At 48.4% G+C, this 19,729-nt stretch overlaps 4 protein-coding genes across 4 annotated transcripts; 2 read left to right on the top strand and 2 right to left on the bottom strand.

The window, feature by feature from the left end:
- Positions 1-7,926: 7,926 nt before the first annotated feature.
- On the top strand, positions 7,927-8,385 carry LAJ45_10798 (uncharacterized protein; the record flags this gene model as incomplete). The annotated part of the gene is made up of 1 exon (XM_046120313.1): positions 7,927-8,385. The coding sequence occupies one exon, from the start codon at positions 7,927-7,929 to the stop codon at positions 8,383-8,385; it is 459 nt and encodes a 152-aa protein (XP_045966541.1).
- A 7,543-nt stretch (positions 8,386-15,928) lies between these two features.
- On the top strand, positions 15,929-17,118 carry LAJ45_10797 (uncharacterized protein; the record flags this gene model as incomplete). Its single annotated transcript, XM_046120312.1, has 2 exons — positions 15,929-16,661; positions 16,922-17,118. The coding sequence occupies 2 exons, from the start codon at positions 15,929-15,931 to the stop codon at positions 17,116-17,118; spliced, it is 930 nt and encodes a 309-aa protein (XP_045966540.1).
- A 277-nt stretch (positions 17,119-17,395) lies between these two features.
- LAJ45_10796 (uncharacterized protein) lies at positions 17,396-17,890 on the bottom strand (the record flags this gene model as incomplete). The annotated part of the gene is made up of 1 exon (XM_046120311.1): positions 17,396-17,890. One exon carries the CDS (start codon positions 17,888-17,890, stop codon positions 17,396-17,398), a length of 495 nt encoding a protein of 164 aa, XP_045966539.1.
- A 292-nt stretch (positions 17,891-18,182) lies between these two features.
- Positions 18,183-18,727, bottom strand: LAJ45_10795 (uncharacterized protein; the record flags this gene model as incomplete). Its single annotated transcript, XM_046120310.1, has 2 exons — positions 18,183-18,416; positions 18,473-18,727. The coding sequence occupies 2 exons, from the start codon at positions 18,725-18,727 to the stop codon at positions 18,183-18,185; spliced, it is 489 nt and encodes a 162-aa protein (XP_045966538.1).
- Positions 18,728-19,729: the final 1,002 nt, after the last annotated feature.

Below are 19,729 nucleotides of genomic sequence, written 5' to 3'. Positions count from 1 at the left end.
GATGATCCTGAGTACTTATACTCCAAGGATTCTATTCTCTGCTCCTACTTCTTTACTAAGTTCCGGTGCTGCCTTCCAGTGGAAGGGAAGCAATACCATCGCTACCCCGCTTCTCTCTAAGCGTCAGCGAGTACTTCCGGTTCCGAAGGCATCCACCCTTAGTCAAAGCCTTTGTAACACCTGCAGCCTTGGTTGCCACACAACTGGGGCCTGCATGAATGAGCTGCCGCTCAGGTGTAAGCTTAATCATTGCTGTAGAGCTTTCGCTTATTGTAGACTTCGCAGTCATTGTCCCTTCCACTACTGGTGGACTTCCAATGCTCAGAGGATATAGGGGATTGCCGAGCACTCAGAGCTTCACTCTGGCTGGCCTTCTAATCATTGGCGAGGCACAGACTCGTCAGTCATTGCTCCCATGAGTAGATCCTCTTCCTAGCGCTCAGAATGTAGTTACTCTGACAGCTGGCAGCTAACCACACTGCCGGTACTTCCATGTCACTTTGCAACTGGCTTCTAACAATAACTCTCAGCATGTAACCGGGCCCTGTGTGTACTCATACACCAGACAGTTGAAATGACTCCGTTACACTACTCCCCTCTTCCAGGATCTTGGTCTCCGAGATCTATAATCTGTATCTATTGCTATGCTATGTGACAATGAAACTCCTTTGGTGGGGAAGGGGACGAGAAACAGAAGGAATGCTAGTGGCCCAGAGGCCTTTTGTCTCTTGGCTTCTTAGGATACCTCATGTGGAAATCCCGGAGGACTTCCTCAGCACTCTTTCTGAGATGTCCCCATGGTTCCCATGTAGCGTCCTCATTCTCATAACCTTCCCACAGCACCAGGTATTCCACTCTTCTCCTCTTCTTATTGACTCGGCTATCAGCTACTTTCCGAACTATCCAGTTCTGTTCTCCTGCAATTTCCTCAGGTTCCGGTGGGGGAACTCTTCTCTCAGGGTCTACTGGTGCTCTATAGGGTTCTAGGAGAGACACATGGAAGACAGGGTGGATTCCCATCGGCGGGGGAAGAGAGAGCTTGTAGGCACGGGTACCAATAGCTTCTAAGACCTTGAAGGGTTCCATCTTCTTCTGATCCAATTTTCCCAATGGTCGCTTCGTTTGCACATTGCACCGGTCTAGCATGACTTCATCTCCAGGCTTGATTTCAGGTGGTTCCAGGGCATGTGCATCATACCACCGGGTCATCCTTAGTCTAGCCTTTCCCAAGCTTGCATTCATAGCCTGCCAGATAGATTCCCATTGAGATACCATGACCTCGCTTGCTGTATTGTTCCATTCAACACCTTCCTTTGGGGCCGGCCAGTTGGTCCTGGGTTCATAACCATAGTTGGCATAGAAAGCTGATACTTTGGTAGACTCAGAGACTGCCGAGTTGTATGCATACTCTGCCAAAGGCAAGAGGTCTGCCCAGTCATCCTGTTGATATGAACAATAACTCCGCAAGTAATGTTCCAGGGTCTGGTTAACTCTTTCTGTCTGGCCGTCAGTTTGGGGGTGGAAAGAAGTGGACATCTTCAGCTTCACATTGAGAAAGCTCATGAGAGATTGCCAAAAGTGAGAAATGAACCTGCTATCTCTGTCCGAGACTATGTCATCAGGTAACCCATGGAGTCTCCAGACTTCCTTCAAGAACAACTTAGCCAAATCTTCCGTTTTATTGAGTGTAGGAAGTGGGATGTAATGTGCCATCTTTGAGAATCGGTCCACTATTACCCAGATTTTTGTAAACCCATTAGACTCCGGTAATCCCACAATAAAGTCGATAGAGATGGAAGTCCATGGCGGATAAGGTATCTCCAGCGGTTGGAGCATACCAAACTTCTTATGTCTTGAGGTCTTATTCCTCTGGCAGCTGTCACAGCTCTGGACATATTCCTCAACATCCTTATCCATGTTGGGCCAAAAGAAGTTGTTTTTCACCCGCTCTAATGTCTTGAACTGGCCAAAATGACCTGCCATCTTAGAGTCATGGGTATCGGTCAGGATATCCATTTGGAGCTTCTTGTCCTTGGGAATATACCATCGATTCTTGTAGAAGATGAGGCCGTCCTTGACAGACAAGTTCTGGTCCAAGTTTGGTTTTCTTTCAACCAGGGAGCAGTGCAGTTTCTGCCAGATTCCATCCTCTTTAGCTGCCACACATAGGTGCTCTAAGAATGTAGTCTGCAATTGATTCACCCTTGCAGCCGCTAGCTTAACAGGATCCAAAACCAATTGACCTGGCCTAAAAAACATCTGTGGCTCCGGCCGCAAGGTTTCACTCCCCTCTTCAGGGCGGTGATCCCAACGCCTTGATAGCACATCAGGTTTGCCATTCCTTTCTCCCGGTCTGTAGACAACTTTGAAATTGTAGCCTGCTAGGTCCTCAGACCATCTAGCTTGCCGCCTAGTGAGAACCTTGGTAGAGTTGAAGTACTCTAAATTCTTGTGGTCTGTGAAAACCGTGATCTCCTGCTCGCAACTCTTGAGCATATGCTCCCATTCCCGGAAAGATGCTACAATAGCTCCCATTTCCTTATCATGAATGTCATAGTTGATCTCAGCCGGGGAGAACTTCTTAGAATAGAAAGCTACCGGGTGTAGTTTCCCATCTTCCCCATACTGAGAGAGCACCGCTCCTTTGGCAAAGTCACTGGCATCAGTTTCGACCACAGTTCTTCTGCTAGGGTCAAAATGGAGAAGGATTGGAGCGCTTGTGAATAGCCTCTTGAGTTCCTCAAATGCTTGTTCACAGGCTGCGTTCCAATACCATTTCTTGTCATTTTGCAAGAGGTCGGTCAATGGTTTGCAAACTTTACTGAAGCCTTCAATAAAGCGGCGATGGAAGTTTGCAAATCCCAGGAAACCTTGCACTCCCTTAATATTTCGGGGTACTGGCCATTCCTGAACCGCCTCTACCTTGTCCTCCGACATAGATACTCCCCTTTCCGAGATGTGGTAGCCAAGATATTCTACTTCTCGGACATGGAAGGATGTCTTGCTGATGGAGGCACACAGTTTTGCTTCTCTGAGCTTCTGTAGAACCTTCTCAACCAGCCTTTCATGCTCTTCCTCAGTCTCTGAGTAGATGAGGATGTCGTCGATAGACAACCACTCCTTCATCCAGTAGTTCCTTTAGCACATCATTGATCATTGCCTGGAAGGCGGAAGGGGCGTTGCATAGACCGAATGGCATCACATTGTACTGATACAGTCCATAGCGGGTTCTGAAAGCGGTTTTCCACTCATGACCTTCTGCTATCCTGATCAAGTTGAAGCCATTCTTCAGGTCTATCTATGTGAAGATCTTGGCTTTGAACAACCTATCCCTGAGCTCACTCATGATAGGCAGCGGATACTTGTCCTTGACAGTGACCTTGTTCAACCCTCTGTAATCAACACAAATTCGCCATGTCCCATCCTTCTTAGGTATGAACAATATGGGCGCCGCTGCTGGGCTGCTAGATCTAGAGATCTTTCCTAAAGACAACTCTTTGTCCAGGTACTCTCGGAGGGCTTTCAGCTCTGGAGCGGAACATGGGTATAGTGGGCCAAATGGGGGAGCGGTACCAGGCAAGAGGTTGATCTTCAGATCATTTCGGGAGTGTGGAGGCAGCTCCTGTATCTTCTCTTGACTGAATACGTCGGCCCATTCCCTATAGCGGAGAGGTATTCTTTCAGAGATATCTCCTCCATCCTCATCATGCCATACTGAAGCGGCCAGTTGATACACTACATCTTTTTCTTCCATCAGTTGGTATGAAGAGATGAGTTCAAACTTGATCGCTGCTGGGAGACAGTTCTGCTTGCAGTAGTCACTTCGCCAGCTTATGGTATTGAGTTCCCAATTGATATCCGGGTTGTGCTTCCTTGCCCATGCAATTGGCAGGTAACCTGATATTCCTTCTTCCAAAGTAGCCACTTCCCATCGGAGTGTCTCCTTATGATCTCCCATGTTCATGTGGACTGGGTGAGTGTAATACTCTCCTCCGCCCATCATGACATCTCCTTGAGCATCATACATTGTCAGAGGTTGATCTCGCCGCACTAAGGGAACTCCATGCTTCCTGACAAAACTCTGGTTGAGGATTGCTCCTGTACAACCGGTGTCAAAGAGGAATGTCCCTTGGGCGTCTTCAACTTTGTTCTTGACCGTCCATGACAGTTCTGCTTTCAGTATTGGCCTCTTGCCATGTACTGGTAAGGATGGAAGCTTCTGTTCCATTCTTCTTCGCTTCTGTGCGGGTTCTGGGCTTGATTCTCTTTGTCTTTTCTCCATTGCTAATAGCTGCGGGCACTACTAAGATCAAAAGATCCTTTGGTTCTATTCCCAAGCAATAATATAGCAAGTGTATTGTGTGGAAGTCTGGTAGCGGCTGGAAGTGTCTTGTAGCAAATGTAACTTTGGCAGAGCACTTACAGACCAGCTGTTTCGGGTCATAAACCCATCCTCAGAGTGCTTGGAAACAATCAAATAGGCGAAAAACACAAAAATTTATTCAAGAGAAACAAAGAAATCGAGACCCAAAAGAAAACTAGTAAACATAGACTCTAAACAGACATTTCTACCAGATGATTTCATTGTCCGAGTCTTGCTCAGGCTGAAAGACGAAATCTTCTGTCACCTCTGGGAGTACAACAAGTGGTTCCTCTGCTACAACCGCAGCCACTTTAGCTTTCTTCTGAGGATTGGTCTTGCCATTTCCTCGTTTCCGCTTTTGTACCCTCACTGCTGCCACTCGGACTACAGTAGGTTCCCTGGACCAACAGTCGGTCCATTTGTGTCTGGACTTGCCGCACTATTGCACAAGTCAGTCTATGTACTCTACCAATAGGGAGTACCGGAAGGTCATACCTTCAAGCATACTTCTGCTTTCCTTCTTTCTTCTAGGATATCCCCCGGGATACCCTTCAGCTCCACCGCTTTGTCCTTGGAACTGGTTTCCTTCTGAGGTTTGGAGGAGCTTGCAGCTTCTCTCTTCCTCTTGGGATGCCGTTCCTTCTCAGCAGGGGGATCTCTCTTGGTCCTGGCGGGTGCTTTCTCAGCGGCTACCGTCTGGTACCTCTCATGGGTGTGTCCTAGCTCTCTTAGAGCAGCTATCCGCTCCATCAAGGACTTGGGCTTGGGGGTAAAGAGAGCCCAACTCATGCCTAGGTCCGGAAGGAGGGAACTAAGGATCTTATCATCCACTAACTGACCCTCGTAGCCAGTCTTCCACATCAGCTGAATAATGCTATTCAGGAAGGAGTCTATTCCTCCCTTAGCTGTGTGGGTAAGGGTGTTCCATTGGGCTACCGCATCATCCCTAGAGATGGCTTCACCAAAGGCTGCTCTGAGAGCATCCACAAAGGAATCCCAGCGCTTCCATCTCTCATCCAACACCACAGGCATCCCAGCTACCCGGTTGGCAGAAGCTTGGTCGATAGAGCTGTGGTAAGCTTCATACCACTTGACCGGAGCATCTCCTTCCATCAGGTTGCCAGCATATCGGATCCTGACCTCTTCAGAGGTAAAGGACTGGCCCTCAATGGAGAAGACGTTCTCACATTGCCGGATGAAGGTCTCCACGTTATCTGCTTTGCCATTGAACTTGGCCGGAGGGGGTGCTTTGGGTTCTCGGGCCCTAGAGGCAGTGGAGGGGTGGGAGGGGGCCGGAGGTCTCATGAACTGTGCCATGGAGGCCAGGAGTTCTTTCTGTTGCCTCTCCAACCTCTTCCTGAGGTACCTTCGCCATCCTCTCCTGTCACCATCCTCAGGCTCCGAGTCTGAACTTTCTGAGTCCCCTCCTGGGTTGGGAGCGCCACCAACCGAGGGGACAAGTCCATCTCCTCCACCATTACCCGCTGGTTCTGGGTTCTGGTTTTCTCCACCAGGGTTTCCTTCTGGCTGGAGGTTCCTCCTAGGTGACTCCGGGGGTGGTGAGCCTCTGTGGGATTCTGGGGATAACCCCTGGCGAACCCAGGCTGGAGGGAGCCCGGAGGGACCACTCCTGACCGGTGTCTGGGAGTAGTAATCGTCGTCTCCTATAGGTTGTCGGGGGGGCCTTGCTAGGCCGCCTGCCAACGGGCTTGATGGGGCTCTCTGAGGAGGTAAAGATGAGCCTCCAATGGCCGCTGGCATCATCAGGGGAAGTGTCCTCTGCCTGATAGACCTGACTGGAAACGCTGCAAAGGGGTTCACCCTTTGGTGGAAGGTTCTCAGGGCCGCTCTGGATGAGGCCCTGGAGTTTTGCGGAGGTGCGGGATTGGGGACAGGTGCTCGTGTAGGCATCCTGGCGATGGAGAGCCTTCCTTCATTAATGGCTCTCTGGATGTCTTCCAGGAAGTTAGGGGGCATCGCCGGGTTTGTCCATTCAATGTCCTCCATCTCATCCGCTCCTAAGTCATCTCTCTGAGCATAACTCTGGAGTTGTGCCTGGACTGAGGAGACTTGTTCTTGCATATAGCCGAAGGCATTCCGGAGCAGGACTGCCTCAGCTTCTTGTCTTTCTTGCACCAAGGCTAGCGCATTGCCGGCCTTGATGACTTCCTGTTGCAGGCTGTGCTTCAGGTAGCGCTGCAATTCCTCAAAGAAGTCCTGTAGGGTGACTTCGTCGGTATCTTGCCAGGTGGGCTCACATCCGGGGATGTAGGACTGGAGCGCCGTCCTGGGCTTGTGGATCAACTGTGTCTGTCCCTCTTGGAATTCTAAAGCTGCCGGTTGCCATTCAATCTGAAGAGGCGCTTGGGGAGCCGGGAGGGCGGACATGTTGTGAGAGGAAAGAATAATCTGAAGGTGATTTGAGCACTAAAGATTATCTGTAACGGGGGCAGCCTATCTATGTATCGCTAGAATCCAATAGAATAGATGCGGCCGTGCAAGATAGAAATCAGGTGCAGATTTATTCAAAGATACTATCGCTAGAACTCAATAATCTTTAAGGGCTCTGCTACCGATAATGGTCTACTCGAAGATGAGGATCCGGACAGTTGGGCGGGAAATGATCCTGAGTACTTATACTCCAAAGGATTCTATTCTCTGCTCCTACTTCCTTACTAAGTTCCGGTGCTGCCTCCTGGTGGAAGGGAAGCAATACCATCGCTACCCCGCTTCTCTCTAAGCGTCAGCGAGTGCTTCCGATTCCGAAGGCAACCACCCTTAGTCAAAGCCTTTGTAACACCTGCAGCCTTTGTTGCCACACAACTAGGGGCCTGCATGAATGAGCTGCCGCTCAGGTGTAAGCTTAATCATTGCTGTAGAGCTTCCGCTTATTGTAGACTTCCCAGGCATAGTCTCTTCCACTACTGGCGGACTTCCAATGCTCAGAGGATGTGGAGGATCGCTGAGCACTCAGAGCTTCACTCTGGCTAGCCTTCTAATCATTGGCGAGGCACAGACTCGTCAGTCATTGCTCCCATGAGTAGATCCTCTTCCTAGCGCTCAGAATGTAGTTACTCTGACAGTTGGTAGCTAACCACACTGCCGGTACTTGCATGTCACTGTGCAACTGGCTTCTAACAATAACTCTCAGCATGTAACCGGGCCCTGTGTGTACTCATACACCAGACAGTTGAAATGGCTCCGTTACAGTTACAGAAGATTTCGTATTTCACCCTGAGCAAGACTCGGACAATGAAATCATCCGGTAGAAAGTGTGTCTGTTTAGAGTCTATGTTTACAAGATTTCTTCTCGGTCTCGGTTGCTTTGTTTCTCTTACCTAAATTTTGATTGTATTTTCCACCTATTTGAATGTTTCCAAGTACTCTGAGGATGGGTTTATGACCCGAAACAGCTGGTCTGTAAGTGCTCTGCCAAAGCTACATTTTCCAACAAGACACTTTAGACCGCCACCAAACTACCACACAACACATTTTGCTATATCCACGCTTGGGAATAGAACCAAAGGATCTGCTGATCTTAGTAGTGCCCGCAGCTATTAGCAATGGAGAAAAAACAAAGAGAATCAAGCTCAGAACCGGCTCAGAAGCGAAGAAGGTTGGAAGAAAGGCTTTCATCCTTACCAGTACATGGCAAGATGCCAATACTGAAAGCAGGACTGTCATGGACAGTCAACGGCAAAGTTGAAGACGTCCAAGGGACATTCCTCTTTGACACCAGTTGTACAGGAGCAATCCTCAACCAGAGTTTTGTCAGGAAGCATGGGGTTCCCTTAGTGTGGCAAGATCAACCTCTGACAATGTATGATGCTCAAGGAGATATCATGATGGGAGGAGGAGAGTATTACACTAACACAGTCCACATGAGCATGGGAGATCGTAGGGAGACACTCCGTTGGGAATTGGCTACTCTGGAAGAAGGAATATCCGGCTCTCTGGCGATTGCTTGTGCAAGGAAGCATAACCTGGATATCAATTGGGAACTCAACACCATGAGCTGGTGAAGTGACTACTGCAAGCAGAATTGTCACCCAGCAGCGATCAAGTTTGAACTCATATCGTCATACCAAATGATGGAAGAAGAAGATTTAGTGTATCAACTAGCCGCTTCGGTATGGCGTGATGAGGATGGAGGAGATATCGTTGAAAGAATACCTCTCCGCTATAGGGAATGGGCTGATATATTCAGTCAAGGGAAGCTACAAGAGCTGCCTCCTCACTCCCGAAATGATCTCAAGATCAACCACTTGCCTGATACCGCTCCCCCATTTGGCCCGCTATACCCATGTTCCGCTCCAGAGCTGAAGGCCCTCGGACAGTACCTAGACAAAGAGTTGTCTGTGGGGAAGATCTCCAGATCTAGCAGCCCAGCAGCGGCACCCATATTGTTCATACCCAAGAAGGATGGGACATGGCGAACCTGCATCGATTACAGAGGGTTGAACAAGGTCACTGTCAAAGACAAATACCCGCTGCGTATCATGAGTAAACTCAGGGATAAGTTGTTCAAGGCCAAGATCTTCACGAAGATAGACCTAAAGAATGGCTTAAATTTGATCAGGATAGCAGAGGGTCACGAGTGGAAAACGGCTTTCAGAACCCGCTATTTTAACGGGGGTGCTATGATGGTGCATGATCGTGACTTCGATCAGGTAGAAATGGTAAAACAGGAACGACGAGTTATGATTGGGCTCGTTTGATGGAAGGATAGAGTTTATTTGTTTGATCGTTATTTGTAGTCTAGAAACTTAATAACTTTAGGGTGTCTCCTCGCTAGTAAAGATTCCCTGACCCCCCGAGGCCAACCTGTGGCAACCGAGTTCTTTTATGGAAGTTCCGCGCCCTTGTTCAGGCTCTCTTTCTCCCTGGCCGTCCGCCTCTCCATAGTCGGGGACACCGCGACTATTTTCTATGAGGGGGGCGAGAAGAGCTGCTACCACACCGCGGATGAATTTTCGTCTGAGTCAAATCACGCAATCTCTGACAAGAACGGGACGGGATCCTAGAAACTAGCGGAAACAGCTGAACAGACAGCAATTGCTTATTCAGAGTATTTAGAATAGATTTGGTGTTTTTGTAAAGCGAGGTTTGCTTTGGTAGCTTGTGTCGTACTTTTACTTCCCCCCCAAAGGTGCACCGGGCTGAAACAGCAGGGTTCCGGCGGTTCGACGCTCCAGGGGTTATTTTTGTGTGTCTAAAATGTGTTTATTTTGCAGTGTTTCCTCAACTCCGCAATGCGTTCATTCAACCACCCCAAATAGACCGGAGCATCGTCAGGATCCTTTCTGACGTGGTAAAGAATATTTTCTGGGCATCGGTTGCAAAGTTATTGTGCCTCAAAGGTTGACTGCCAAGGTAGGATAACTTATGTTTGGGGTTACCCTTCCTTATTTGGCATGCTCGTCCTTCTGCTCTAGTTTTGGTCCAGTTGCCTAGCTTGACTTGTATGACTTCTTGCTCGCCAGGATCCCTATCCTCTATACCAATAGAGGTAGGGCTCATCTGCCCTTGTCTTCACCCATCGATGAAGAACAAGCTGCGGTTACCCTAGGGCCATATGGCTTGACTGGTAGAACAGGTACTTTTGTGACAGCCCTACTGTGGCTCTGTTACAGTCCACATGAGTATGGGAGATCACAAGGAGACACTCCGATGGGAAGTGGTGTAACAGAGCCACAGTAGGGCTGTTACAAAAGTACCTGTTCTACCAGTCAAGCCATACGACCCTAGGGTAATCACTGCTTGTTCTTCATCGATGGGTGAAGATAAGGGCAGATGACCCCTACCTCTATTGGTATGAAGGGTAGGGATCCTGGCGAGCAAGAAGTCTTATAAGTCAAGCTAGGCGACTGGACCAAAACTAGAGCAGAAGGACGAGCATGCCAAATAAAAGAAGGGTAACCCCAAACATAAGTTACCCTACCTTGGCAGTCAACCTTTGAGGCACAATAACTTTGCAACCGATGCCCAGAAAATATTCTTTACCACGTCAGAAAGGATCCTGACGATGCTCCGGTCCATTTGGGGTGGTTGAATGAACGGATTGCGGAGTTGAGGAAACACTGCAAAATAAACACGTTTTAGACCCCAAAAATAACCCCCGGAGCGTCGAACCGCCGGAACCCTCCTGTTTCAGCCCGGAGCACCTTTGAGGGGGAGTAGGAGTACGACCCAAGCTACTAAAAGCAAACCTCGCTTTACAAAACACCAAATCTGTTCTAAAACAAATTGAATAAGCAATTGCTATCTGGTCGGTTGTTTCCGCTAGTTCTTAGGATCCCGACCAGCTCTTGGCAGAGATTGCGTGATTTGACTCGGGCGGAAGTTCGTCCGAGGTGTGGCAGCAACTCCTCTCGCCCCTCATAGAAAAAGTCGCGGTGTCCCCGGACTAGGGGGAAAACGAACGGTCTAGGGAGAAAAAGCGGGAAAAAAGGGTCGGAACTTCGATAAAAGTACTCGGTGGCCCCCAGTTTGAACTCGGGGAGTCATGGATTCTTTACTAGCGAGGAGACACCTTAAAGTTATTAAGTTTTTAGACTACAAATACGATCAAACAAATAAACTCCATCTTTCGATCGAACGAGCCCAATGAATCCATCGTTGCCGTTTACCCTTTCTATGTCAGATCGAAGTCACGGTCGTGTATCATCCTAGCACCCCCGTTACAGCCCAGCAGCGGTACCCATATTGTTCATACCTAAGAAGGATGGGAGATGGCGAATTTGTGTTGACTACAGAGGTTTGAACAAGGTCACTGTCAAGGACAAGTACCCGCTGCCTATCATGAGCGAGCTCAGGGATAGGTTGTTCAAGGCGAAGATCTTCACAAAGATAGACCTGAAGAATGGCTTCAATTTGATCAGGATAGCAGAAGGTCATGAGTGGAAAACCGCTTTCAGAACCTGCTATGGATTGTATCAATACAATGTGATGCCGTTTGGTCTATCCAACGCCCCTTCCGCCTTCCAGGCAATGATCAATGATGTGCTGAAGGAACTACTGCATGAAGGAGTAGTTGTGTAACGGAGCCATTTCAACTGTCTGATGTATGAGTACACACAGGGCCCGGTTACATGCTGAGAGCTATTGTCAGAAGCCAGTTGCCCAGTGACATACAAGTACCGGCAGTGTGGTTAGCTACCAGCTGTCAGAGCAACTACATTCTGAGCGTTAGGAAGAGGATTTATTCATGGGAGTAATGACTGACAAATCTATGCCTTGCCAATGACTAGAAGGCCAGCCAGAGGGAAGCTCTGAGTGCTCTGCGATCCTCTGCATCCTCTGAGCATGATAAGTCCATCGGTAGTGGCAAGGACTATGCCTGGGAAAGTCTACAATAAGCGAAGAGCTCTACAGCAACGATTAAGCCTACACCTGAGCGGTAGCTCATTCATGCAGGTCCCGGTTGTGCGACAGCCAAGACAGCAGGTGTCACAAAGGCTTTGACCAAGGGTAGTTGCCTTCGGAACCGGAAGTACCCGCTAACGCTTAGAGACAAGCGGGGTAGTGGTGGTATTGCTTCTTTTCCACTAGAAGGCAACACCGGAACTTAGTAAGGAAGCAGGAGCAGCGGAACAGAATCCTTTTGGGAGTGTAAGTACTCAGGATCCTTCCCGCCCAACTATCCGATTTCTCTAGTCTTTAGAATGCTCTCAAGCAGAGCCATGGGGACTTGGGTGAGGCCCAAGTGCTGCCTAAGCTTCACGCCGGGTAGTTCCTCTGAAACACAAGTCGGACTCTATAAGTCATCAGCATGAACAGCCCACCCAGGAGCCATCGCGAGGCATAAGCTTAGAGAAGGGAATTTCTCTGTTCATTTCAAGCTGATGGATATAGAGAAGCCTTCAAAACACTCGTAGAACTGTTAGGGGTATATTGAGAGGTGATAAGAGTAGGAATGGTGGAACTACTTGTACAATGCACCATCGACTGCTGGCCGCACCTTCGAAGTACAGTGTGGCCAGTATTCGCCCATATTGCGGAGTTGCGGTTCCCCACCTTAAAAAACATGTTTTCGACCGCTGATTTAACCCCTGGAGCATCAAACCGCCGGAACACTCCCTTTTGGCCCCACAGGACCTTTGAGGGAAGAGACGATGCAATTAGATAGAGGTTCAGATCGACATTAAGGGCTGAAGCATAGCGATCAGAAAGAGTACCACCAACGCACGTGTTAAATATCCTCCCTATGGTAAGACGACACGAGGAAATGCGGGGTAGTAGTTAAGTACACTAAGCCTACCAGTAGGGGTTCTGAGCCGGATTCAAGCACTCATGTCAACGGGTGAGTGAGGAACACAAGGAGAAGAAGTACTCCAGCTATCTGTTGGTGGACTTAGACGATCTCATTTATCAGCAGTCTATTAGGATGTAGGCCTACCCTGTACTAGATAGGCCTCATGGCTATGGCGAGGGGTATAAGTACCGAGCCATTCCCTGACTAGCTGGAATCATCGGCGAAATCAGAGTCTTAAAAGTATAACTTTGGTTAGACCTCGGTCACAATAATCAAGAGAATTGTTTAGGGGATTATTGTATCTTCAGCAGTATCCCATTGCGCATTTCATACTTTTTACTTCTAGTGTGACGATTACCCTACCTAAAATCCATTCGTCAAGGCAGGACGCCTACCTGAACCCGACCAAGGAAATCAATTGTGGACGGCCACGAAGTTGAGGGGAGCTCCGGTCGACGGTCTACTAGTGACCATAACAATACTTTTACTGTATTTTTAACCTAGAGTTAAAAGTCACATGAGAAGTTCAAAAAGAGATTTGGAATTGTCTATAAACAATATACATGTCGGTCACCTCCCCAATCCTAGCGGTATTCCTCTTGGCATACGAGACATTATCGAAGACGAACCTGCGGAACAAGTTAGTTAGCAAGGAAACTGTTTTGACTAGGGAGGAGAAGTTTATACCTCCGGACAACTTCCGAACAGCACCTCGAAGGGTTATAGCGCCCAGTTTTGCTCCGAGCTGGAAGGTTACAGTAATAGCGGCCAGATAGGCTTGGGGAGTGGTGACGCTCACGATCACTTGGATGTTTATAACCTGCGGAGGTTATACCACATTACCTGAATGGAGATACCGGTATTTGACATCGGGTACAACGGGCTCAGGAAGTGTAACGGAGCCATTTCAACTGTCTGGTGTATGAGTACACACAGGGCCCGGTTACATGCTGAGAGTTATTGTTAGAAGCCAGTTGCACAGTGACATGCAAGTACCAGCAGAGTGGTTAGCTACCAGCTGTCAGAGTAACTACATTCTGAGCGCTAGGAAAGGGATCTACTCATGGGAGCAATGACTGACGAGTCTGTGCCTCGCCAATGATTAGAAGGCCAGCCAGAGGGAAGCTCTGAGTGCTCGGCGATCCTCTACATCCTCTGAGCATTGGAAGTCCGCCGGTAACAGAAGGGGTTATGCCTGGGAAGTCTACAATAAGCGAAGCTCTACAGCAATGATTAAGCTTACACCTGAGCGGCAACTCATTCATGCAGGCCCCAGTTGTGTGGCAACAAAGGCTGCAGGTGTTACAAAGGCTTTGACTAAGGGTGGTTGCCTTCGGAACTGGAAGCACTCGCTGACGCTTAGAGAGAAGCGGGGTAGCGATGGTATTGCTTCCCTTCCGCTAGAAGGCAGTACTGGAACTTAGTAAGGAAGTAGGAGCAGAGAATAGAATCCTTTGGAGTATAAGTACTCAGGATCATTTCCCGCCCAACTGTCCGGATCCTCATCTTCATCTTGACCTAGAATTATCGGTAGCAGAGCCCTTAAAGATTATCGAGTTCTAGCGATAGTATCTTTGAATAAATCTGCACCTGATTTCTATCTTGCACGGCCGCATCTATTCTATTGGATTCTAGCGATACATAGACAGACTGCCCCCGTTACAGGAAGCAGCACATTCCCGACCCCAAGAAACGTTTGAATAATTGCGGGTATGACGGGAATTAAGTTTTGGAGGCAACCAGCGGTACGGATCTTGAATCCTCGGGGTTTCCAGCTGAGATAGTTCGAGTATCCTTTGTGCTTCTGAGTTCTGCTCATTAGCTAGCCTTTGCCGGAGCCACTCTTTATTGGCGGGGTTCGACTCAGTTGCTAACCGAGTCTACATCCAATCAATCTGCGCCTGTTTCTCAGTATTCAGAGCCTTTTTGAAATCTGGACATACGATCTCGGAGCCATGAGCGTTTGGGTTGGCGGCCCAAAACGATCGGTAGTTTTCTCGACCCAGGATGGGCAAAGGGGGAAAAGGTAGCCTTCGGAGGTGGGGTTCCACCTTGGTAACAACCGACGGATTTCAGGCAATCAGCAGGAGTTAAGAAAGGAAAGTATTCACCGTGGACACGTACTTCCGTATTGATCGGTGTGTTCTACTGCATCGAACGCGAATAGCTTCTTGACCACGTATATCCTGCACCTTAAAAACAAGGCGTCTTCTAACAGTACCCCTCCGATCACGACCTTTGGATCCTTCCGTGAGGACAGCAAGGCAGAAGGGGAGGAAAGACCTGATAGCAATTATTATCGCAAGGAGAAAGATAAAGAGAAACATGATGGGGTAGATTCAGACTGATCACAGAAAAGTGAGGGGATTATTAGTTTGTTGTGAAGAAAAGGAGGAGGATTCTCTCCTTTCAGCTCACCAGCTATAAACCCTTGAGATTACCCTGTCACAAATACAGTTGATGCCACGGTGGCCTCTTGGTTCAAAGATAAAGCGAGTCGGCTAATCCTGTACCTATCGGCAGTACCTATGGGTGTCAAGTCACTTCACTCTTTGGGAAAATGATATTTGAAAGGTTAAGCGAGAATCAGCTAATTCTGCACCTGTCGGCAGTACCTATTGACGCCGAGTCACTCCAACATTTGGCAAAGCAGTATGAGCAAGATTCTTAACCTCTCGATACCTGTAAGGATCGAGGGGCCTCATCCCATAGCCTTTACCTCAAGCACTCGCCAAAAGGAAATGAGTGAATTGTATCTCATTGGTGTGTCCAGGGTTGGGAACCGGAAAGTTGGGACGGCAACCCGACGGGACTCTCCGGGAATTTTTACAGTGTGGAACCGATGGGTTGGAAAACACCCATACGTTATTTTTTGGATCATTCAGAGTTGAAATACACTCTAATGATAATCGGCTGGGCAGGTGCCTGCAGCCGACTAGGAAGTGCAATGCACTAACTTAGATATATTACAACCGATGGGTTGGAAGACACTTAGGAATTAATTTTTAGCCCCTTTGAGCTTGAAATATACTCCAATGATAGTTGTCCGAGCAAGGGGAATGGGCGAGGCTATATCGAACAATCTAAAGGCCCAGTTCCTAGGGCACATCGCGTTTGTAGCCGATGAAGGAATGGACCTCCAGGATGGAGTACCAGTGGTCTACCACAAGTTTTTTCGAGTCTTCCTCCCCTCGGAAGCAGATAAACTACCACCCCACCGGCCCTACAACCATGCGATCGATCTGGAGCCGGGGAAGCAACCCCGTTGAGGTCCCGTCTATTCCCTTTCGGAGCTCGACTTGAAAACTATTATGGAATACCTGGAGAAAATGATCCATCTAGGGAAGATCAGGCCGAGTAAGTCGCCGGCTGGAGCCCCTATCCTGTTTGTGAAGAAGAAGGACTGTAGCCTACAACTGTGTGTTGACTACCGTGGACTTAACCGTGTCAGTATCAAAAACAGGTGTCCTTTACCATTGATGGGCAAGTTGCGAGACCGAGTGGTAGGCGCAGCTATCTTCAGTAAGATCAACCTGAAGGAAGGATACAACCTCATCAGGATCAAGCTAGGAGACGAGTGGAAAACAGCGTTCCGTACGAGGTATGCACGCTACGAGTATCTGGTCATGCCTTTTGGTTTGGCAAACGTCCCGGCCACCTTTCAGAATATGATGAACGATGTCCTCAGTGAGTTCCTGCATCAGGAAGTGGTGGTATACCTGGAAGATATCCTAATCTACAGCAAGTCGCAAGAGGAACACGAGCAGTTGGTGGGTAAGGTTCTACAGAGACTCATAGAAAGTAATCTGGTAGCCAACCCCAAGAAATCATTCTTCAACCAAATGGAGATAGAGTTCCTCGGATACGTCCTCACATCCAGTGGCATCAGTATGGATTTGGATAAAGTCATGTCAATAAAGAATTGGGTTAAGCTATGGTCCGTGAAGGACGTGCAAATTTTCATGGGCTTTGCAAACTTTTACAGGAGATTCATCCATAATTTCTCCGGTATCTATTGTAACGGAGCCATTTCAACTGTCTGGTGTATGAGTACACACAGGGCCCGGTTACATGCTGAGAGTTATTAATAGAAGCCAGTTACACAGTGACATACAAGTACCGGTAGTGTGGTTAGCTACCACCTGTCAGAGTAACTACATTCTGAGCGCTAGGAAGATGATCTACTCATGGGAGCAATGACTGACGAGTCTGTGCCTCGCCAATGATTAGAAGGCCTGCCAGAGTGAAGCTCTGAGTGCTTGGCGATCCTCTACATTCTCTGAACATTGGAAGTCCGCCGGTAGTGGAAGGGACCATGCCTGAGAAGTCTACAATAAGCGAAAGCTCTACAGCAATGATTAAGCTTACACCTGAGCGGCAGCTCATTCATGAACGCCTCAGTTGTGTGGCAACAAAGACTGCAGGTGTTACAAAGGCTTTGACTAAGGGTGATTGCCTTCGGAGCCGGAAGCACTCGGTGACGCTTAGAGAGGCGGGGTAGCGATGGTATTGCCTCCCTTCCGCTAGGAGTCAGCACCGGAACTTAGTAAGGAAGTAGGAGCAAGGGGTGGGGTCCTTTGGGGTATAAGTACCCAGGATCATTCCCGCCCAACTGTCCTGATCCTCATCTTCATCTTACCCTCGATCTGTAGCAGAGCCCTTAAAGATTATTGAGTTCTAGCAATAGTATCTTTGAATAAATCTGCACCTGATTTCTATCTTGCACGGCCACATCTATTCTATTGGATTCTAGCGATACATAGAAGAGGCTGCCCCCGTTACACTGGGAGAGAATTCTGCTTGCAGTAGTCACTTCGCCAGCTTATGGTATTGAATTCCCAATTGATATCCGGGGTATGCTTCCTTGCCCATGCAACTGGTAGGTAACCGGATATTCCTTCTTCCAAAGTAGCCACCTCCCATCGGAGTGTCTCCCTATGATCTCCCATGCTCATGTGGACTGGGTGAGTGTAATACTCACCTCCGCCCATCATGACATCTTCTTGAGCATAATATATTGTCAGAGGTTGATCTCGCCGCACTAAGAGAACTCCGTACTTCCTCACAAAACTCTGATTGAGGATTGCTCCTGTACAACCGGTGTCAAAGAGGAATGTCCCTTGGGCGTCTTCAACTTTGTTCTTGACCGTCCATGACAGTCCTGCCTTCAGTATCGGCCTCTTGTCATGTACTGGTAAGGATGGGAGCTTTTCTTCTAACCTTCTTCGCTTCTGTGTGGGTTCTGAGCTTGATTCTCTCTGTCTTTTCTCCATTGCTAATAACTGCGGGCACTACTAAGATCAAGAGATCCTTTGGTTCTATTCCTAAGCGATGATAGAGCAATTGTATTTGTGTGGTAGTCTGGTAGCGGTTTGGAAGTGTCTTGTAGCAAAATGTAACTTTGACAGAGCACTTACAGACCAGCTGTTTCGGGTCATAAACCCATCCTCAGAGTGCTTGGAAACAATCAAATAGGCGGAAAACACAATAATTTATTAAAGAGAAACAAAGAAACAAGACCCAAAGCAAAAACTAGTAAACATAGACTCTAAACAGACACACTTTCTACCAGATGATTTCATCGTCCGAGTCTTGCTCAGGCTGGAAAATGAAATCTCCTGTAACCTCTGGGAGTACAACAAGTGGTTCCTCTGCTACAACAGCAGCCACTTTAGCTTTCTTCTGAGGATTGGGCTTGGCATTTCCTCTTTTACGCTTTTGTACCCTCACTGGTGCCACTCGGACTACAGTAGGTTCCCTGGACCAACAATCAGTCCATTTGTGTCTGGACTCACCGCACTATTGCACAAGTCAGTCTATGCACTCTACCAATAGGGAGTACCGGAAGGTCATACCTTCAAGCATACTTCTGCTTTCCTTCTTTCTTCTAGAATATCCCCCGGGATACCCTTCAGTTCCACCGCTTTCTCTTTGGAACTTGCCTCCTTCTGAGGTTTTGAGGAGCTTGCAGCTTCTCTCTTCCTCTTGGGATGCCGTTTCTTTTCAGCAGGAGGATCTTTCTTGCTCCTTGCGGGTGTTTTCTCAGCTACTACCGTCTGGTACCTCTCTTGGATATGTCCTAGCTCTCTTAGAGCAACTATCCGCTCCATCAGAGACTTTGGCTTGGGGGTAAAGAGAGCTCAACTCATGCCTAGGTCCGGAAGGAGGGAACTAAGGATCTTATCATCCACTAACTGGCCCTCATAGCCAGTCTTCCAAATCAGCTGAATAATGCTATTCAGGAAGGAGTCTATTCCCCCCTTGTAACGGCACTATTGTATTTCGGCTAAGGTAATAGATTGGATTGTGAAGAGGAGGTATTGCATGGTTGAACTATGATTTGTAATGGGCTTTCTGTTATGTTCTTTCGGTTTCCGTTACGCGGGGTATTAGTCATCAACGGACTAGGAGTTGGATATATAAGGGGGGCGTTGTCTCGTGCCTTTGATGTTTCCCTTCTTTTCCTCTTCTCTCCACGGAACCTTTGTATCTACCCCTCGCAACACCAAAACTTTCGAACAACAATAACTTTTGGCCTGCATCCCCGATAAAACTTTTACTCGAACACGATCCTGTATGTCAATAGACTCCGTAATCTATTGGTATCTTATCCCACATCTGTTCGTACGCGAAGTTGTTCACGCTCTAGTCCCTGAGTTGGGAACTCTCCACCCCTCAACCCCCGCCTAAGCCTCGCGACCGTAGCGAAAACAACAATCTGGCCTCACCAAACCCACCCAACCCACCAAACATCGCGGGCAGAAAGAGAACCCTATCAGAAGTCTTTCCCAACCCAACCTGAACTGGAACATCAGTGATGTCCCAACAAGCCTCTTTGAGCTCCTGGTTCGCAGGAGCCCCCCCACCAGGAACACCGGCACCCCCTCGCTTCCCCGACACCCAATCAACCCAACAAACACAGTCCACCACCATCGAACAAACCCAGCTCGGCAACGAACCCTTCTCCATCTTCGCTGAACACACCCAATACAACGAGCCATATGCACCAAAGCACGATTACATCCACCCCAGCATCGTCCCTCAAGAAACCCAAGCCAGAATGGACATAAACTACGTCTCCTGGGTAATTAGAAATGCCCTCACTGTAGCAC

The sequence above is a fragment of the Morchella importuna genome (genome assembly GCF_003444635.1).
Source record: "Morchella importuna strain M04M26 chromosome Unknown Morimp01GS050, whole genome shotgun sequence".
Classification (NCBI taxonomy): Eukaryota; Fungi; Ascomycota; class Pezizomycetes; order Pezizales; family Morchellaceae; genus Morchella; species Morchella importuna.
Note: the sequence above shows the minus strand (reverse complement) of the source record. Positions and strands in the feature narration are given on the sequence as shown.